Source organism: Podarcis cretensis, assembly GCF_951804945.1.
Source record: "Podarcis cretensis genome assembly, chromosome: 6".
Taxonomy (NCBI): Eukaryota; Metazoa; Chordata; class Lepidosauria; order Squamata; family Lacertidae; genus Podarcis; species Podarcis cretensis.
In genome coordinates, this window is record NC_137175.1 from 96,110,767 (window position 1) to 96,130,602 (window position 19,836).

Below are 19,836 nucleotides of genomic sequence, written 5' to 3' on the forward strand. Positions count from 1 at the left end.
CTGTTAAATTCACTCAGCCTATTTCTTTCATTTCTGGGAACACAAAAGTGAGTTTACTAGCCTGACAATCTCCAGTCATAACTAAGCCTACTACTGCAACAACTCGACAGGCATCCTTAGGCTGCAGAGCGAAATATTTTGCAATCGCCTAAACTTTTCTTATTGTTTCTCCATCTGCTGCCCTCCCTTTAAACTAGCAGACAATCTCTCCTTGTTCATACTGTGGTTCTCCCCCTCCCTCTCCCCCTCCTCCCCCCCTGCCAGTTTTCTCCTTTTTCCAAAGGTTGTGGGTAGGAAATCCTTCGGAGTCTTCCCCCGCCTCCTCTTCTCCAGTGACATCATACATGGGCTGACTGCTTTAAGTCTAGGCATGCATTTGTTTAAGAAACACACCCAAGTGTGCAGTATATGGAAGCAAGGTCTACTGTTGCTGGCTAGGGCATTTCAGCATGCAAAGGCAAGGCAAAGCAGCTTCAAAATATCTCCATCTTTCCTGGAGCAGAAGAAAATGACTTTGATATGTGGTTCTCTTATTAAACCAAATGGGGTGATACGTACTCGGATGTAATATATGGCAAGAGAAAGCAGCCGTTCTCCCTAGAACGACGCAGATTGCCAGACAATTGTTCTGGCACCAGGAGGAGAATCTACGCAAAAGGGGGTCTGTGGATTTTTATGCTCCTTCAGAAGAAAAAGCCATTACAAGGTTGGTGTCTATACATTTTGTTTGTTGTCAAACGGCACACAACTTTTCTGTAGTTGTTTCAGATTGTAGATTACATATGGATGCTGCTACATTTTATGTGCCACCAAAATTCATACATGCTAATGCACACAGTTTAGTTTTTTCTTTTATTGAATCCAATAAATTTTGAGGGTGCTCCATTACAAGTATAAGGTGTAATATCCTTGACTGTATTGTTTCATGTTTATACAAGAGGGAAGAAAATCCCCCACCCACCAACTTTCAGAAAAGTTGGCTGATGGTGACCATGAAAAACAATTGTACTGCTTGATCTGCACAACAAAAAGGATTTTCTTAGCATTCCTTACTAAAACATTGACAGTCCTCCTAAAAGAAAATGAAACTAATCAAGAAGTACCCCTGAAATAGTGTCACAGGCTTCTCCCCAAATATATTACTAGGAGAATCTACAATTAAAGCCTTAACTTGCACTTTTCCTATTGATAAATCACTATTCCTGCTGTACACCCAAATGGACATTTTGATCAGGGGCTTTCATTAAAACTTGGATTTTCCATTGCCATTTAACACTTTCTTATTCATGGAATAGCATTATGGCAGTGTTAACCTGAAGGAATTTACTGCTTGAAAAACTAAAAAATTGCATGACCAGTCCTGAATGGGAAGAAGTAAACCCAGCGTAAGTTGTTAGTGATGCAGCTACAAGTATTAATTTTGAAAGCGTATAGCTGAAGATTACCCAAAAGCTGTAATCTACACTGAACATCACAAAGAGCAACAGCTGACTATGAACCCTGGATTCACAGTAACAGTGATGTTCCATGTTACAGTGGGGTAGATTAATAACACGATTTGCACATGAAAGTAGCAGCCTGGCTTCAATAACTAGCTCTTAAAATGATTGCATTTTAGAATCTATCATAGTACATAAAACTAATACATGTAGTAGACAGTAGCTCAAATTATTATCAAATGTTTATTCAGACAAATGCAGCATAGTTCCTAAATTCATTAGGACACCTAGCTGGGGAACAAGGTTGTCTCAGGGTCTAGGGTCACCAATTTTCACACAGTCAGCACTGATGGTAATAAATGGACAACAGTTTACTTCTACATTTCGTATATGAAAAGCAATTTCGGAGCCTTAAGCAACTACTAATGACTCCAAGAATTACTATGAAGTCATTTCAGGAGTTTTTTATTAGCCATACTTTAAAATGTGGGTTCCTGTGTTATTTAAACTCCATAACATTTAAGTACTTTAATAGTGGTTTTAAAGGTGATTTAAAAGAATATATTATTTAAAATATGCTGATTAAGTCTGGAATATGCTAATACAAGAGCACACATTTTTGCTGTTAGTAAAAATGAGCTTTCAACATTAGTTTCCTTGAAGCTACTGCTATTTAGTTGCAGTAGATGCTCATTCCAACTTTGACACTGGCTGTGATTCAGGGACTTTCCTCACTGTAATCTTTGAAAGATAAAGAAATCCAAGTACTGGCTATTTCATAGCTGACAATGGGAAACCTATGTTTGTACTTGCGGTAACTCATTTGTTGGATAGCTGCCATCATGTGGAAAGAAGCCCAGTTCATTTCAGCAGAATGTACTTTCGCATAACCAACACAAAACAACAAAACAAATAATCAATGTAGGACATAGACTGGGTCTTCCCAAACATTTCCTCTTGAACATGAAACTGCACCTAGCTATGAACAGCTTTCCTAAACTCCACCTGATAGTGTAGGATTAAGAACAGCAGTTGCTGGAAAAGGAATGCAAGAAGAAAATGCATGTGTCCATGGATTGCAGCCTATGAATTTTAGGATCAATTTAGTTCCAGTACTCTGAAAGTGAGATGAACCATTTCTGCCCAAGAAGACTTAGAAATCAACACTCTTAACCAAACTTTGATGTCAACACACATGTGATTAACACAATTTAACATGGCACTACTGAGATTAGGATTCTGTACTTCAATGTCTGCAATTGACAGTTTATTTTGGACTACAATATTCTGGCAGGGATTGGGATGTTCAACATATTCAAAATGTTTGCCAGATTCAGTGGTGCACAAAGATATGAGAAATTGAAATGGTTCTGTGTATAGCAGACCGAATAAGAAACATACATTGCAACTTAGGGTCCACACCTAAGATTTTTGTATGTTAATATGAAAACCACCATTCAAGTAACAAATGACCTTTTTGTACACATGTCAAAATATGCTAAAATAACATTCCCTTGCAACCCATTTATGAAAGGTCCAGTTTCAACAATACAGTACTGTGAAAATTAATCAATCTTGAGCAGATGCCTTTGTTCCACTATGTCAATTCAGCTAGGCTGGCTTTGCTTTAAAAAGAAAACTTTACTTGTTACTAATTAATGTATAGAAAGTTCAGTGAGAAAAAGCAAGTTTCCTCAATTGCCTTTAAAGAAGTAGTTATGTTGCTTTAAGTAAAGTGTTGCTCACAATACCCATCTGAACTCATCTAGAAAATTGAGAAAGTAATAAATATAAATACACTGGCTTCTTTTGTTTCCATAATAACACAATGTGTTACTGAACAATTCACATTCGGTAGGTTAACTTCAGGACATAAAGACTCAGTTGCCTTGGTAGGTGGTGGAGGTTTTTAAGCAAAGGCTGGGTGGTGCAGCAGAGGTTTTTTTCTATATTGGAGCAGAGAACCTTTGGAGGTCACACAATGATAACATACAGTGGTGCCCCGCAAGACGAACGCCTCGCAAGACGGAAAACCCGCTAGACGAAAGGGTTTCCCGTTTTGGAGGCGCTTCGCAAAACGAATTTCCCTATGGGCTTGCTTTGCAAGACGAAAATGTCTTGTGAGTTCCTAGGGTTTTTCCCCCCCTTTTCCCCCCCCTTTTCCTAAGCCGCTAAGCCGCTTATCAGCTGATCCGCTGATAAGCCGCTTAACAGCTGATCGCTAAAAGCCGCTAATCCGCTAAGCTGTCAATGGGCTTGCTTTGCAAGACAAAAAAACCGCTAGACGAAGAGAATCGTGGAACGGATTCTTTTCATCTTGCGAGGCACCACTGTACATTATACACTAATAAATTAAGCACATGGTAGAAAACAGGGTTACAGAATGGATTTCCTCACACTGACAAGGCACTTGAGGAATGAAGCCACACAGCAGCACTGTGTCCATTATATAAGCACTAAGAGCAATCTTAATTCTTTGAGTACCAGTTGAACCAAAATGGTGCCAGTCATACGGAGGCATGGGGGAACCCCCAAAGTTTATAAAAGAATAAAAAATATGGTGGGGGAAATCCCACAGGACTCCCCCCTGCAACCAACTTTCCAATGAGGACTGATCATCTTATATTGGCCACAGAATACTGATTGACTGTTGGAAGGGAGACAAAAAAATCTGTCAGGAGGGGAAATGGAACCGAGCATTCTGAACAGGAGCACTTCAACATTTTGATGCAGGTTCCACTTATCTGAGAACAGAGAAGGGAAATAAACGTAAGGAAAATTTCAGAGATTTTATGTGGGGGAAATGAGGGAGTTCTCTTACGATGGAATGTTTAGGGGTTCATAAGCAATAGCTTCCTTGAAGTCACCAATGCCTAAAGCCATGAAAAACACTATGCATTGTCCCCATGGGTTCTTATTTGATGCATACATCAAAGTACTTTCATGTCTGAATACAGTATGTATAATGTACACCCATGGGCAAATAGATCTGTCCAATAGCTGCTACTGTAAGTAATAGGTTGTAGCCAAAACTGGTTTTTGCTTGACCCAGACCCTTAGTCTTCGAAAAGTCTAGAAATTATCTTCCAAGTACCCAGAAGGGAACATCTTAACAAATACCTATGGTAGTAGTATCTCATAAACCCATTAAGTATTGAAGACAGCCTCAGCTGGAAGCAAACTAGATATGTTTGTTGAAACACTCAAAAAACTCTAAGAATGCTTGCAGAAGCTATGCTGGTTCTGCTTTAGCAAGACTTCTTATTCTATTATATGCTTGGTCATTCTATCTTTAACAGTACTTTCCACTTTTCCCAGAATAGATGTTAAGTTAACCAGCCTGTAATTACCAGGAAACTCCATGGATCTCTTTTTAAAAACTGGTGTTACACTGGCCACTTTGCAAACCTCAGGTATGGAGGCTGGTCTGAGGTACTATTTATATATTTTTACTGGAAGACCAGCAATTCTACATTTAAGTTGCTTAAGGACTCTCAGGTGGATGTCATCTGGACCCAGTGAATTTGTCATTTTTAAAAGGTGTAATAAGGCCTAGAACTTTGTCTCTTGTCAGCACTATCTGTCTCAGTTCCTCAGGCTCTCTTCTGTGATAATTAGTTCCAGCACAGGGATCTGTTGTTAGCAATGTGCTCCTCAAATTCATTTTTTAGCATCCATTATGGTCCACCTATATTTATTTGCCAAAGTTTGTGTTCAGTTTTGTTCTTCTCATTTCGACAAGACTTTCATTTTTAAAGGAAACTGGTCTTTAATAGCTTCTTTTGACTCTGCTTGTTAATCATGCAATCATACTCTTGGCAAGGTGGTACATTCTTGATCCGTGGTATACATTCTTGCTGAGCTACTATTGTGGCTCTAAATAACTCCCAATTATTCTACATTTTGACCCTCTTGCCCTCCTTCCCAATCTCATCATTTGGGGGAAGACTGTGAAAATTGAATTTGATAGCATTATAGCTATGGTTCCATGGCCAACTGCCCTTACACACACACACACACACACACACACACACACCCTCTGCCATTACAATTAAAAAAGCCTAATTAAACAAGAAATAGTAGAAGAGAAAAAGAGCTATCAGAATACTGAGTCCTCTCTCATAGATATATCCTAACTTTTTATCCCATACATAGAAGGCTGAACCCTCCCATCTCTCACCTGGCAGCATTTGCCTCTTCCTCCAAGCCTCTCATCCTGGGAGATCTCTGCTTCCCTGCCTGGAAGTGGCTAGTCATGCTGGGCTTGCAAACAGGTCCCCCAAAGTGATTAACCCACAAACAATTTACTATACTCTCCTGCCCATCTACACATACCTATGTTAGCCAGAACTACTTCAGTGCATTGACATCACATACTGCAAATATGAAGCAAAATGGTTGGAAGCAATTGCCTTCGTCTATCCCACAGAAGTGCCTCAAGATCATGCTACTTGCCTGTTTGGCCCTGAAGTGCTAGATTATTTGATGCTGAAGCAACTCCAATGCAACACTGCCAAATACAGTAGTGATGCAAATGGTCTTAGTGCTTTGAATAATGGGGGAAATCTACAGAGCCACCATATAGCAACCATTAGACTGAAGGAGAGGCTGCTGAATCCAGGAAGGAATTACTGCAAGGTCGCCTTTAGATTCACCTTCATAGAATCCTAGAAGCCTATTGCTAGTATTATCTCTAAATAGTTGTCAATCTATTAGAATTCTCCTGCATTTTAAAGCCTTTCCAAGTCACGTTTTATAGCATTACTACTGCCCAATAGCTCATATTTTAGTTGACTGATCTATTTGTGGTGCAAATATATTAACATGATTTCCTTCCCCCCTTATTTTCTTTTACTGGGAATACAGTATGACCCAGTTTGGAGGGGTAACACCCTACAGAAATCTTAGTTCTCTATCCTTGGTGACTGATGGATTTGATAGTATTTTTAACAAAAGGACCTTAACAATAATTTTTTAATTTTGTTTTTTTCCATTTAGCTTACTTGAAAATGAAGGCATTCTCATGGACTTTGAGTTTGCTGTTACTTCTGTTACTACCAAATGGACACTACACAAAACAGCTGAAACTCAAAAGCACTCTCAGACGAAACCCACGTTCTGCAGAAGGGGGAGAGGAAGGGAAAAAGTGTGGCTATACATTTATTGTCCCTGAACAAAAAATAACCGGACCAATTTGTGTCAATACCAAAGGGCCAGGGCCAGAGAGCAGAAAAGATGAAATTACTAGAATGGACATCGAGAATCTGAAGGATGTATTATCCAAACAAAAGAGAGAGATTGATCTCTTGCAGCTAGTGGTGGATGTGGATGGGAATATAGTAAATGAAGTAAAACTGTTGAGAAAAGAGAGCCGCAACATGAATTCCAGGGTTACTCAGCTGTACATGCAACTTCTGCATGAGATAATCCGCAAACGGGACAATTCACTTGAGCTTTCCCAGCTGGAAAACAAAATCCTCAATGTCACAACTGAAATGCTGAAGATGACTACAAGGTACAGAGAACTGGAAGTGAAATATGCAACACTAACTGATCTTGTAAATAATCAATCAGTGGTCATCTCACTGCTGGAAGAGCAATGTCTGCGGATATTCTCTCGCCAGGACACACATGGCTCTCCTCCTTTAGTTCAAGTGGTGCCTCACCACATTCCTAACAGTCAACAATACACTCCTGGGCTCCTGGGAAGTAATGAAATTCAAAGAGATCCAGGCTATCCTAGAGACAGAGATGTAAGGCCACCCCCTGATCCTGCTACTTCTCCTACAAAAAGCCCTTTCAGGATCCCACCGTTAACTTTAATCAATGAAGGTAAGACATTTACTGCTATTTCTAGAACTATTATCTATGAACCTTTGGGATGGGGGCTTCTCAGACAATCTGAAGACTTCTGGTTGGTGACTGTGAAGAAAACACAAACCAAAGCCAAAAATCACTGCAGAATGCTCTTACACTCAGATGGCCCGTTTTCACCCAAAAGCCTTTGTCCCACAAACCTGCTTCTTTCAGCTAGGAATGACCAAATGAAACCTTTTCAAAAGGGTGCCGACCAACTTATGGAACTGTATGAAGAGTGTTCTGATCTAAGAGACTGTAGTTTTGTCATGCTCTTTGTTAAAGAAAGTAGCATGGGCCATTTTCTCGCCCCCTTCACCTACTTCATATTTTCTAGCAGCTTTAAGCAGTTACATTCCAGCAACACACTGTAGGCAATGTAGGTCTCTGTCCAGTGTCTGAGACCATTTACTCACAGCAAAAGGTTTGTTTGTATAACATCTTTATGTATACAGGCAATGACTGCAAGTTTCTACCCTGGTAAAATCTACAAAATATTGTTGAGGGTGTGCTATGTAATCAAGCTTTCAAGTTATTTTTTTCTAAAAACAAAAGGCTAAATTATTTCAGTGGTGACAAATTATTCAGACAATTGTAAGCTACAGGACTAAAACTATCATCCATTTGTAGAGGCCTGACATTTCTGCAACTGATATAGATTATATGGACAACAAAGTTAGAAACTGAAACAGAGATCAATATTACTGTCCTCTAAAGGTAACTAGCTGCTATAATGTTTTAAGGAGTAATGGAAGATTATGGTTCAATATTTTTTAATATAATGACACCTGTTGTTACTGATAAGGTAAAGGTAAAGGTACCCCTGCCCGTACGGGCCAGTCTTGCCAGACTCTGGGGTTGGTGCGCCCATCTCACTCAAGAGGCCGGGGGCCAGCGCTGTCCGGAGACACTTCCGGGTCACGTGGCCAGCGTGACATCGCTGCTCTGGCCAGAGCCAGAGCCAGAGCCGCACACGGAAACGCCGTTTACCTTCCCGCTAGTAAGCGGTCCCTATTTATCTACTTGCACCCAGGGGTGCTTTCGAACTGCTAGGTTGGCAGGCGCTGGGACCGAACGACGGGAGCGCACCCCGCCGCAGGGATTCGAACCGCCGACCTTTCGATCGGCAAGCCCTAGGTGCTGAGGCTTTTACCCACAGCGCCACCTGCGTCCCTGTTGTTACTGATATATATATATATATATATATATATATATATATATATATATATACTATTTATTTCTGGAAGGGTAGAAGAAGAGAATATTGTAGCTAACAATCTGCTTCATTCAGCACATTCTTGATGATAATTTACTAGCAAACTGTGAAAAATAACCTGGGGATTACAAGAGCTGTAGAAAGTATCCATGAATGATATGATTTATGATACATCTGGAAGAAATTTCATTTCTGCAACAGCCAGGGTTCTAAACTCTACATTTTAAAATCTCCCATTCTTCTATCTGTGAAATCATTCCTTCTTGCATATTATATTCTTCCACAGAGAAATGCCTAGCTTTGTCTTCTGTCACAGCTGGCCATTTTGACCAGCATTCAAAGAAAAACCACATACTGAATGAAATATTGAATGAACAGCTGCTGATACAAAGAGGGATACAGTGCAAATGAAATACTAGATGTAAATAGTACTTAATTATTTGCATAATATGTAACACATTGGGAACAGAGCTAATTATTAATCAAGGTATAAGGTTGCCTAATCATACAGCAACAAAGCAACACTTTTGCCATGTGCCCCCATAGTGCTGGAGGACACTTGCCCTTTCACATTTTAACATGGCAAACATCTTAGAATCTGGCTGCTGCATAAGTGTGAATAAATGAAATTGGGTACAAAAAGGCAGATCTCAAAAACGAATCTGTGCACAGTGTCTTGTAAATAAGGCCCACTAAATTATACATCGCTTACTTGCAGGTTGGTGTGGGCTGAACTGTAACCAAAGTAACACAACTACCTATTTCTCTGGCATTATTGGGAAAGGAAATCTAACAAACAATACCATTTTGGGTCCCCTAAAATGAAAAGAGAGGGTAGAAATGGGACTCAGTGCAGGAATACCAAACATTTACTATATATACTTCTGTAAATATATTTACTGAATATTCATTATAATAAATATTGTTAGAAAAGTGTTCATTATAATGAATATTGTTAGAAAAGTGTGCCAGTGGTGCATGTGTATATCCATTTGCCCATTAGCGAAACTTGTTAGCACTCAGTATTTCCCTCAGAAAGGCAACCTTTGAGGCCTAAGCTGGCAAGAAGAGCCTATTTCAGCTGACATACAGCACTGCTGGTGGGGTTCAGCATTAGGGCTAATTTAGGGTCAAAAACTATGCCTGGAACCTCACCATCCTGAGAAAAAATTCCTAAAGAGTTAAAGCTTAAGATAGATCTTTACTTCTATCTGGAACCAGAAAAATGGAATGAGGAAAACACAGGAACGAGACCAGTGTGACCACCGTAAATGATATATGTCACAATGAATTTGGCAAAGGCATTTATTTAAGGATAGAAGGATATATTTACAAGCTATGAATAGCTTTTGCAAAACTATTTATAATTTACTTCTCCATAAATTGATCAATAAAAAAAATCCTTCAACAAGAGATGAATTTCCATACTCTCAGAGTTTTACCCATATAGAAAATTTACAATGAGGTGGAAGACATTTGTGCAGAGCTGTTCACCCCATTGTTTTATGAAGTTCTTATTCTGAAATGCAAAAAACTGGCTACAAAATAATCTGACATGGGCTCATAAGAACTGAAAAGAAGTTAAGTCTGACTTCCTTGTTTCTTTGTTTTCATTGCTTGAATCTGTTAATATAATAGTCTGCAATTGAAATAATATATAGAATTATATTCATAAGATCTGGAAACGTCCTTCAAATGAATTGAGAGCTTAACAGACAGGAGGCAACACGAAACTATTTTAGACATTGCTTAGCTTTCCCCCCTCTCATATTTCCCAGTGGAAAGGCATGTGCAACAGGAGAGGGGAAATTTGAGGCTTGAAACCACTAGTGAAACAATCTTCTTGTGCATTCGTTTGAGACATTCTCTTCCCTGGACTTTGAAAGATGGAAAATGTTCTACCTAAGCTGGGAAACATTGGGGAAGTAGGGGGGAAACTTGTCTATAGCTCAGTGGCAGGAGCACATGCTTTACTTTTCTTTATTAACTCCCAGGGTGGTTTCCAATAAAATTATGAAACTATAATAGAACATATCAAGATACACATAGGATAAAACCCAATGTAAAATTATTACAAAGGAAGAGCAGTAAATCTGGAGACCCTAACACCAGATTGAAATCAAACAACTCAAATCACTCATAGACCTAAAAGAAGAGGTATGCGTCCATCAAACATCAGAAGCTCATTAATGTTGTTGCAGCACAATAGAGAAGGTCCTGCTCCATGTCATTGCATAGTGAGCCTTGTTCAACAGTGGGACATTAAATAGACTTTCCTTCTAATCGCAGGCCCAGGCCACTCAGTAAAGGGAAAGGAAGAATAAGAGGTACCTTGGTCCTGGGTCATTCCGACTTTACAAATCAAACCATACTTTGGGCCTAGTAATATATAGGTAGCCAATGAAGATCCTTGGATCATCCAGTTCAGTACAACAGCATCTGACATATATAGGATGTAGCGACAGAGATGGGTGTCATTTGTATATTGGTGACACCAAGCCCCACCGCAATGAGCACCTCCAACGGCTTCATAATCATCATTGGGAGCAGAATTGAACCTTGAGGAATCCCACAGCACAAGTGCTAAGGGATTAAGCAGGAGCTTCCCAATATCATTCTCTGTAGCTTGTGTGGCAGGAAGCAGCAGAATCATTGCATCACTGTGCCTCCAACTCCCAACCCACTTCAGCAGTACGCCACGGGCAATGGTATCAAAAAGTCACAATGAAATCTAAGAAACTCAAAAGGGTTGCACTCCCCCTGTCTCCCTCCAATTAAAGGTCATCAACCAAAGTGATCACCTCTGGGCCTGAAGCCAGACTGAAATAGTTCAAGAATTTGCATGCAGAAATTGCAGGTTCAACACCTGGCAACACAAGCTGAAAAAGGAATCAAGTGTCAGGACTGAGAAAGGCCGCTATTCTAGAACATGGAAACAATTACTAGTCAAAGTAGACACCACTGAACTCCCATGTGTTTAAACAATGATTTTCCACACCTGCAAGCCACTATGCTATAGCAACTTTTAGTATATCCTTCCTCTCTACCTCTCTACCCTAGGCATGTGAAATAAATGATACCTTCTGATTAGGAAAATCTGTAATGATTTAGAACAGTTTGCAAGTTTGGTCCTGCAACTGTTAGTTTTAGGCAAATGAGCATTAAGAAAAATAAGTCGTAGTTACTGTCGTCAAAGTGAAAGCATAACAATATCTTATGCTGGATCGTTTTATGCATGTCAGCTTAATAGCTTGAACGAAATATTTTACTATCAATGTAAGTAAGCACCATTACAGAACTCTGACGTATTTGTAAACTCTCAAATTGTTTTCAAAAGGTCCATTCAAAGATTGTCAAGAAGCAAAACAAGCTGGCTACTCCAGCAGTGGGATTTATATGATCAAGCCTGAAAACAGCCATGGACCTGTGCAATTATGGTGTGAGAACAGCCTTGATCCTGGGGGCTGGACAGTTATACAAAAAAGAACAGATGGTTCTGTGAACTTCTTCACAAACTGGGACAATTACAAGGTAATCTTTTTTAAAAAAGACTCAGTTATGGTGCACTGTAAAACAGAAATTATATGTTCCTTCCTCAGAATTACTTAAAGCATGTGTGCATTGGAGGTATCTCTGTACCTGCTTCAGAATTCTTATGTCAAAGCTGTTAACAATGGCCCCCTCTATGTGCAATGTTAAGCCACACCATGGGCTTAGTGCAAATGAACAAGCATTTGGGCTCCCAAAGGAGAGACTGTGGCCACTTTGCTCTGCCCTGGTAGTTTTGCTGTTGCGCTGAGCAAAGTCTTGGTTTAGCTTAGCATGTCATCCAAACCCAGGGAGGCTTGTGGCTGAGCTCTCTCCAGACAAACTACAAGCTTTAACTAAGCTTTGTCCTGTGATTTACAGCTCATGGTCTGCCCAGGAGAGCTGAACTACAAGGTTTGGACATCAGGCTAAGCCAAACCATGGCTTAAAAGGTAAAGGTAAAGGGACCCCTGACCGTTAGGTCCAGTCGTGGTAGACTCTGGGGTTGCGGCACTCATCTCGCTTTACTGGCCGAGGGAGCCGACGTACAGCTTCCGGGTCATATGGCCAGCATGACTAAGCCGCTTCTGGCGAACCAGAGCAGCGCATGGAAACGCCATTTACCTTCCCGCCAGAGCGGTACCTATTTATCTACTTGCACTTTGAGTGCTTTCAAACTGCTAGGTTGGCAGGAGCTGGGACTGAAAAACGGGAGCTCACCATACCGTGGGGATTCAAACCGCCGACCTCCTGATTGGCAAGTCCTAGGCTCTGTGGTTTAACCCACAGCACCACCCGCATCCCTCTAAACCATGGCTTAGCACAGTGCAATAGAAAAGTGACCAGCAAAGAGTCTGCCTTTAGTGCAATCCTCTACATGTGTACTCATAATTAAGCCTCACTGAGTTCAGTGGGACATACTCTGAGATAACCATGTATAGGTTTGCAGCCATAATCTCACTTTATGTCCATCCCTTTCCTTTCCATTTTGTCCTGTCAATATTTAAGATTATGATATTTTAATTCCTTATTAAGCATTTAATGTTATACAAATATGAGAGTCATCCAATTAAAAAACTCTTAGTCTGCAATCCTAGACATACTAAGAAGTTCCACTGAACAAACTTATTTCTAAATAAGTAAGCATAGAATTGTGCTGTTAGTTAGCTGCTAGTCTTAGTTCATTAAAAAATTAAATCTATGTATTAGCAAAAAGCAGAAATACTGAATCAAAACATGAATTTTTAGATGATAAAGGAGGTATTTCACCCCTTAGTCTCTAAAAAAGTAAGAAGTGACTCTTCTAAGATGGAATTTGCTATCTGCAGTTTTTAAAAACGCATGGATTCAAATAAATTGTTTAAAAGCTGCTTCCTGATTAACTGGAGTGCCATTTAAATTGATTAATAATAATGTATTAACCAAACTGCAGCCATAAATATTGCAGCCATATGAATAAGTAACAATCTTTACCATCACAAAAAAATAACTGAAAGCAGATAAGCAGTCTGAGAATGAAGATGCAGGGGGGCAAACCTGTACCCATATGACACCCTGGCTGGTTCAGAAGGAGTATCTTATATGGGTTCTGTTTTCATCCCTGCATAGGGAAGGAACCATTATGAACTCAGCCTAGAATCATGTGTGGTGTTCAGGAATTGGATGTAGTGAATAAGCATAGCCAAAATCTATGGAGGTGGGTAGAATTCTGTGGCAGGTCTGCTCTAATGGCAGAACAAAGACCACCCTCTTCTGAAAATGGCAGTCCATGTTGAGCCACCTCTCCCCATAGTATTTTGTACAATATAATGAATGTTGTGAGTTGAGCCATCTCTCCCCATAGTATTTGGTACAACATAATGTATGTTGTGAGCATCTTACCAGCCAAAGATGCTGGAGGTGGTACAAGGAAACATACAGCAAGACATGAGGCGAATTGTGCTAGATACTACAAAGCAAAAGGGAAGAAGATGAACAATACACATCTTTCTTTGAACTCTCCCATCGATTAGGGTTCAGTATTGATTGGAAATTTCTCCCAGTGTTTAAAGACACCACTTATAGTTATGTGATATATTAACTGTAAATAAGTAACTTTCTAATTGAACTACAAGGCAATCTAATCAGAATTGTTTTGTTTTAACAGAAAGGATTTGGAAATGTTGCTGGAGAATACTGGCTGGGACTGGAAAATATTTACTTACTTTCCAATCAGGACAATTACAGACTTCTGATTGAGTTAGAAGACTGGAGTAATAAGAAAGTCTATGCAGAATACAGCAGTTTCCGACTGGAACCAGAAAATGAATTCTATCGATTGCGTCTAGGCACTTATCAAGGGAATGCTGGTGACTCCATGATATGGCACAATGGGAAACAATTTACAACACTGGACCGAGACAGAGATATGTACACAGGTAGGAAATACAACAGTGTATAACTCTACTGTTTCTTATTACAAGAAAGAATTGAGGAAATAATTCTGATCAAGTGAAGCAAAATTTAGAAAACAAACAAAACTATCCTCTAATGTTCAAGCTCATACACAAAGTATCTTCATGTAAGATGACTCAAACATGCACAACTGGCACATTACTTTTGGCAATGGTAAAACCACGTTAATTTCACACAGCAAATGTTCAAACGCACCTTCATATCCTGAGAACTACTATTTACCATGCCAGAATAAATATGGGGCCAGCAAACCTTGCTCTGCCATCAGAAATTACCCATTCACACTATGTAAGGGCACATTCAAAGCTAGAAATACATAAAACTACATGCATTCAACATGTAGGGACTTGCCTTTGTCCAAATCTAGTGAAAGATTTGGGGCTTAAAGAAGACCGCAAAGTACAGGTTCATAGTAACTTCTAAAGAATGAATAGTGACAAGACACAGAATATAAGGAAGGTACTGTATTATATTCAATGTATCCAAAACAAATTACACCAAATCAGACACTGGGTTTTGACAGCTTATTCTTTTTCACTTCAGTCAATTTTTCCTTGGAAGGAGTGGTAACAGCCAAGCTCCATCCTTTTGTTGGTCACAAAAGGATAAGAAGAACTAAGGTAGCAAAAAACAAAGGATAAAGTAAAGATAGGAAGGAGGAGTTCCCCAAGACTCAAACTAAAAAAAAAAAGAAGAAGAAGAAAAAAAAAAGGTAAAGGACCCCTGACAGTTAAGTCCAGTCACAGACGACTGTGGGGTTGCGGCGCTTATCTCGCTTTACTGGTCGAGGGAGCCGGTGTTTGTCCACAGACAGTTTTTCTGGGTCATGTGGCCAGCATGACTAAACTGCTTCGCTTATGGCGAACCAGAGCAGTACATGGAAACGTCGTTTACCTTCCCGCACTTTTGGGTGTGCTTTCGAATTGCTAGGTTGGCAGGAGCTGGGACCAAGCAACAGGAGCTCAACCTGTCGCAGGGATTTGAACTGCCGACCTTCTGATTGGCAAGCCCAAGTGGCTCAGTGGTTTAGACCACATAGCCACCCGCATCCCTTAAGACTCAAACTAGAGCTAAAACTCAGAGGGACAAAAAGGGGTGAATGAAACCTAACCCCTCCGTATCTTATCCTTTAAGCAGGAAAGCATGGCAATGGTTAAGGCAGGATTCTATCCTTCTTACTGTTGCCCACCTAGCAGTTTGAAAGCACGTCAAAGTGCAAGTAGATAAATAGGTACCACTCCGGAGGGAAGGTAAATGGCATTTCCGTGTGCTGCTCTGGTTCGCCAGAAGCGGCTTAGTCATGCTGGCCACATGACCCAGAAAAACTGTCTGCGGACAAACGTCGGCTCCCTCGGCCAGTAAAGCGAGATGAGCGCCGCATCCCTGAGTTGTCCGTAACTGGACCTAACGGTCAGGGGTCCCTTTACCTTTACCTTTACAGGATCAAAGAAACCTGTTGCAAGTGACTTTATGAAATTTCCACTGAAGCAAAGGGTATAAAGGTAGAAAGGTATTCTCAAGACAAGAGTAGTTTCAGAGTGAGATATAATTCCTTCTAGAGTAAGGACCAATAGGGAAGTACAACACATCCCCATACTTAATATGCTTTTGGGCAAAAGCACAAATATTGTGACAGGGTTCTTAGTTCTGAAACACTCATAAATAATTGTAAGTAGGAAAAGCTCTATGAACACTAGACATATTAGCAAGTACATACAGATCCTCACTTACTCCCCACAAAGAAGGAGCACACACATCATTGAGCTCTATTAGGGAAGCTTGTACACAACAGTACTATTCTCTTAGAAACTGAAGTGAGAATATTGAGGTAGGAATGCGTCTCCTAGGTCTTAAGAATGACTGCCAGAACAGTCAATTGTCTCTTGAAGGTGTTAGGACAATGACCTTGTTCTAGAAGATCAACATGCAAAAAGGCACAATTTCCTTAACAGAGACCCTTACATTCCTTAGCAAGACCCTTACATTTTATTTGCATGGTGAAAGCCCTTTCAAGCAACCTCATAGACCTGATTTGGGACACCTAGAAGTCTACAGCTTCTTCAGAATGCCAAGACCTTAGGAAGGAGCACCACTCAACCACTATGTGGGCACAAAGAACCATTGTAGGTTTGGCTAACACAGGACTCTATATCAGCAATTCCTGTTCTGCTGTAAGTTGCAAAGTGAGAGGTATGGGCAGTGCCACCAGGTCTAGAGACTTTGCAGCTAAGGAAACCACACAAAATATCTCCACTTTCTCTTATCTTACTTTAGAGAGTGAGAGGAGTGGGAGGGAAAGCGCAAAGTTAACCAATGAAGACAGAACCATTTCTTCACCAAAAGACATGGGACCATTTTTAAAATTAGCCCTGACTCTGATTTCCAATGGGAGAAGAAGCTACTTGCTCAGTGATGCTCTACTAAATTGGGGTTGAGGTCGGGGGAATGTTGCAAGATCACAGCTAGGAGAGAAATATGCTTGCAAGCTTAAGCTTGCTATTGGTTCAAAATACAAAGACTATTAAAGTAAGTTATTTCTGCTGTGAAATTTCACTTAACGTTTCATTTCTTCACACAGGAAACTGTGCCCATTTTCACAAAGGTGGCTGGTGGTACAATGCCTGTGCTCATTCTAACCTCAATGGCGTATGGTACAGAGGAGGACATTATAGAAGCAAGCACCAGGATGGGATTTTTTGGGCTGAGTACAGAGGCGGATCATACTCGCTAAAAGCCGTTCAGATGATGATCAGACCCATTGATTGAGATGCTCAAAAACATTTCCAAAATCTTCTCTTGAACTTCAAACTGATGTTACATTTTGAGTTGTTTGCAAGCCCTACAAAGTATTATTTTAAACATTTCTTACTGTGATATTGTATATGATAATTATGCAAGTTCTAATTGCTCACAAAGGAAGCAGGATTCTGCATTTAAAATAAATTTATGTTAATACAAGGTGTATGGGATTTAGTGGCAGTAATTAAACCTAACAATTTTGCAGGCTACAAGAAAACATCACGGATGCAGAATAGTTGAACTTTGAAACTGAAGGACAAGATGCTGCTGCTGTGTGAAGCATGCAACTCAATTCATTTTCATAGATTTAACTCTATTTAAGTTTTATTTCAAGGATTACTTCCAGTAGAAATCTAATTTTGAGATGTGGGCACACAAGTCACAAAACAGACAATGAACTAGAGAGCAACTCTGGTTTTGCAGGCGCATTTTGCATCAATAAAAGTATTCTTATTTTAAAACAGTAATGGTAACTATCATTAAGTATAGCTTTTACAGGACATGTGAACTTTGCTGCCCTTCGGATAGGAGGGCATCATGCCTAAACCTTAATCCTAAATATGAATAAAATAATAATAAAACAAGTATTTATATAGCATTTCCCCTAAGTGTTCAATATCCTTCACGTAGGTTCTGAGTAACCCATTCATGATACTGTGAGACAAGCTAATATTAGGCCTGTGTTGCAGATTGGGATTCAGTCCAAAAGATAAGGCCATGCACTGAGTTTAAGGCTAAAACGACTGAGGGACTTTCCAAATATCAGTAATTTGTTCATGTTATTAACGCTATAGAGTGTACCAAACATGTGACTTGGGAATAACTTGGTGGTCCAGCAGTACTTCTAACTGAGTAATGCATTTAGCACAGAGGTCGTCAAACTAAGGCCCGCGAGCCAGATATGGCCCACCGGGCTCGTTAATCTGGCCCGCAAACCTTGCAGACCCTGCCGCCTGCTCAGTCAGTCCCTATGCTAAACAGGCGCAGTGCAGAGGCCTCGCTGCACAGAGAATGACTTCCGTGACACGGCACGGCTTCTGATTGGCTGCAGGAAGCTCCTGCAGCCAATCAGAAGCCACGGATGCTTCTGGGCGCTGCCCCTTCCTTCCCGCTGAGGTGGCCGAGCAGGAGGAAGCGGCTAAGCGGGAAGGAAGTGGCAGTGGTGCGGAGGCTGCCTCCGCCGCCCAGGCCAGTGGCATGGGCTCTGTGCCCTGCTGAGACAGAGGACGCCGGTGCTGCCGAAGACGAGGCAGCATCGGTGGCTGCGGTGCCTTTTGGGAGGGAGGGTGCTTTCGGGAGGCGGTGGGTCCGGCCCCCCACAAGATCTGAGGGGCAGTGGACCCGCCCCCTCCTGAAAAAAGTTTGCTGACCCCTGATTTAGCATCTTGGCATAACTTCTAGAACTGACTGGGAAGTGTGAGGAAGGAAGGGAAAGGGAAGCTATTGTGTGTTTCTTGGTGTAACACTGGATCTCACCCAGTGAAATTCATGGAGTAGCAACTGTTTTATTTGTCCGGTTTCTTAAAATTCTGACATTTACCCAATTTAAACATCCTACTCTGTTTAAGCTATAACTGGTAACTGGACAGGCTACAGTGGGGAACCTTCCTTCCTATAATCTCTTAATAAATGCTCTGTCTGCCATAAAATAATTAGATAGTACTGGATTTGGTACTTTAGGGTTGCCAAAATGGCAGGGAAGTGGTTCTTATTCATTTAATTCCTTCGTGTTAGGGAAACACTTGCAACAGCTGCTTTCCCCCTCCACAACAGAGAGTAGACAAGAAGGCGCTGGACTGGAGAGAGGTCTGGAGATCACAGCCTATTAATCTGAATTTTTGAAGCTTGAACAGTTACAGGTTACTGAAAAGGCCAAAATGTATCTGAACTACATTTTTAACACTTGGGTGTTCTCCCCTCATTAAACCTTACTTCCAGCAATCAGGAGCAGCAGAAAAGTATTTCAAGCAGCCAGATGAATGTGGATTTTGTTTTTGCATTATTTTGACAGTGCCACATACCATTCTGAGTTTTTAGAAACTAGTTTTAAAAACAGCAGCTGGGTTGTCAAGAGCACAGTGTGAAATACCCTCAGTAATTTCCGCTTGGTTCAACTCTGAAAACCTCATTCTTTTTTAAAAACTTAAATCTCTTTTTAGAATACATTACTATTAAACATTTGGCTAAAAGTTATTCCAATAAGCTCATGTGAGTGGTTGACAGATACTGCTCACATTCCTAAAACTGTATCTACAAGCATGCAAAACGACTGTATATTATGATTTTTTAAGAACTGTTTTAATGAAGCAGCGCAAGACCCTAGCTATATTCAACTTCAAAACTTTTGGTTCACGTCTTCGAATTAAAGAAGAAGGAACGTACCCAAATGGCTTATTGAATGGGACTTTTCAACCATAGTACTCTCACCTCAGTTCCATAAAATAACTTGTTTGCTTACCAGAAATAAGAACCCCTGGCCTTCTGATATGACTAGCACAAACAGTTCAGCACTACAAAGAGAAATATAGTTCTCCACGGATAATT

The 19,836-nt window shown here is 40.5% G+C and overlaps 2 protein-coding genes across 3 annotated transcripts in view; one reads left to right on the forward strand and one right to left on the reverse strand.

The window, feature by feature from the left end:
* The window catches only part of RALGPS2 (Ral GEF with PH domain and SH3 binding motif 2), a 71,917-nt gene that overhangs the window by 32,348 nt on the left and 19,733 nt on the right, over positions 1 to 19,836 (reverse strand). The gene's annotated exons all lie outside the window — the stretch shown is intronic.
* ANGPTL1 (angiopoietin like 1) lies at positions 354 to 17,890 on the forward strand. Its single transcript, XM_079981540.1, has 5 exons — positions 354 to 706; positions 6,438 to 7,271; positions 11,849 to 12,042; positions 14,186 to 14,456; positions 17,072 to 17,890. Exons 1-5 carry the CDS (start codon positions 676 to 678, stop codon positions 17,257 to 17,259), a joined length of 1,518 nt encoding a protein of 505 aa, XP_079837666.1. The 5' UTR covers positions 354 to 675; the 3' UTR covers positions 17,260 to 17,890.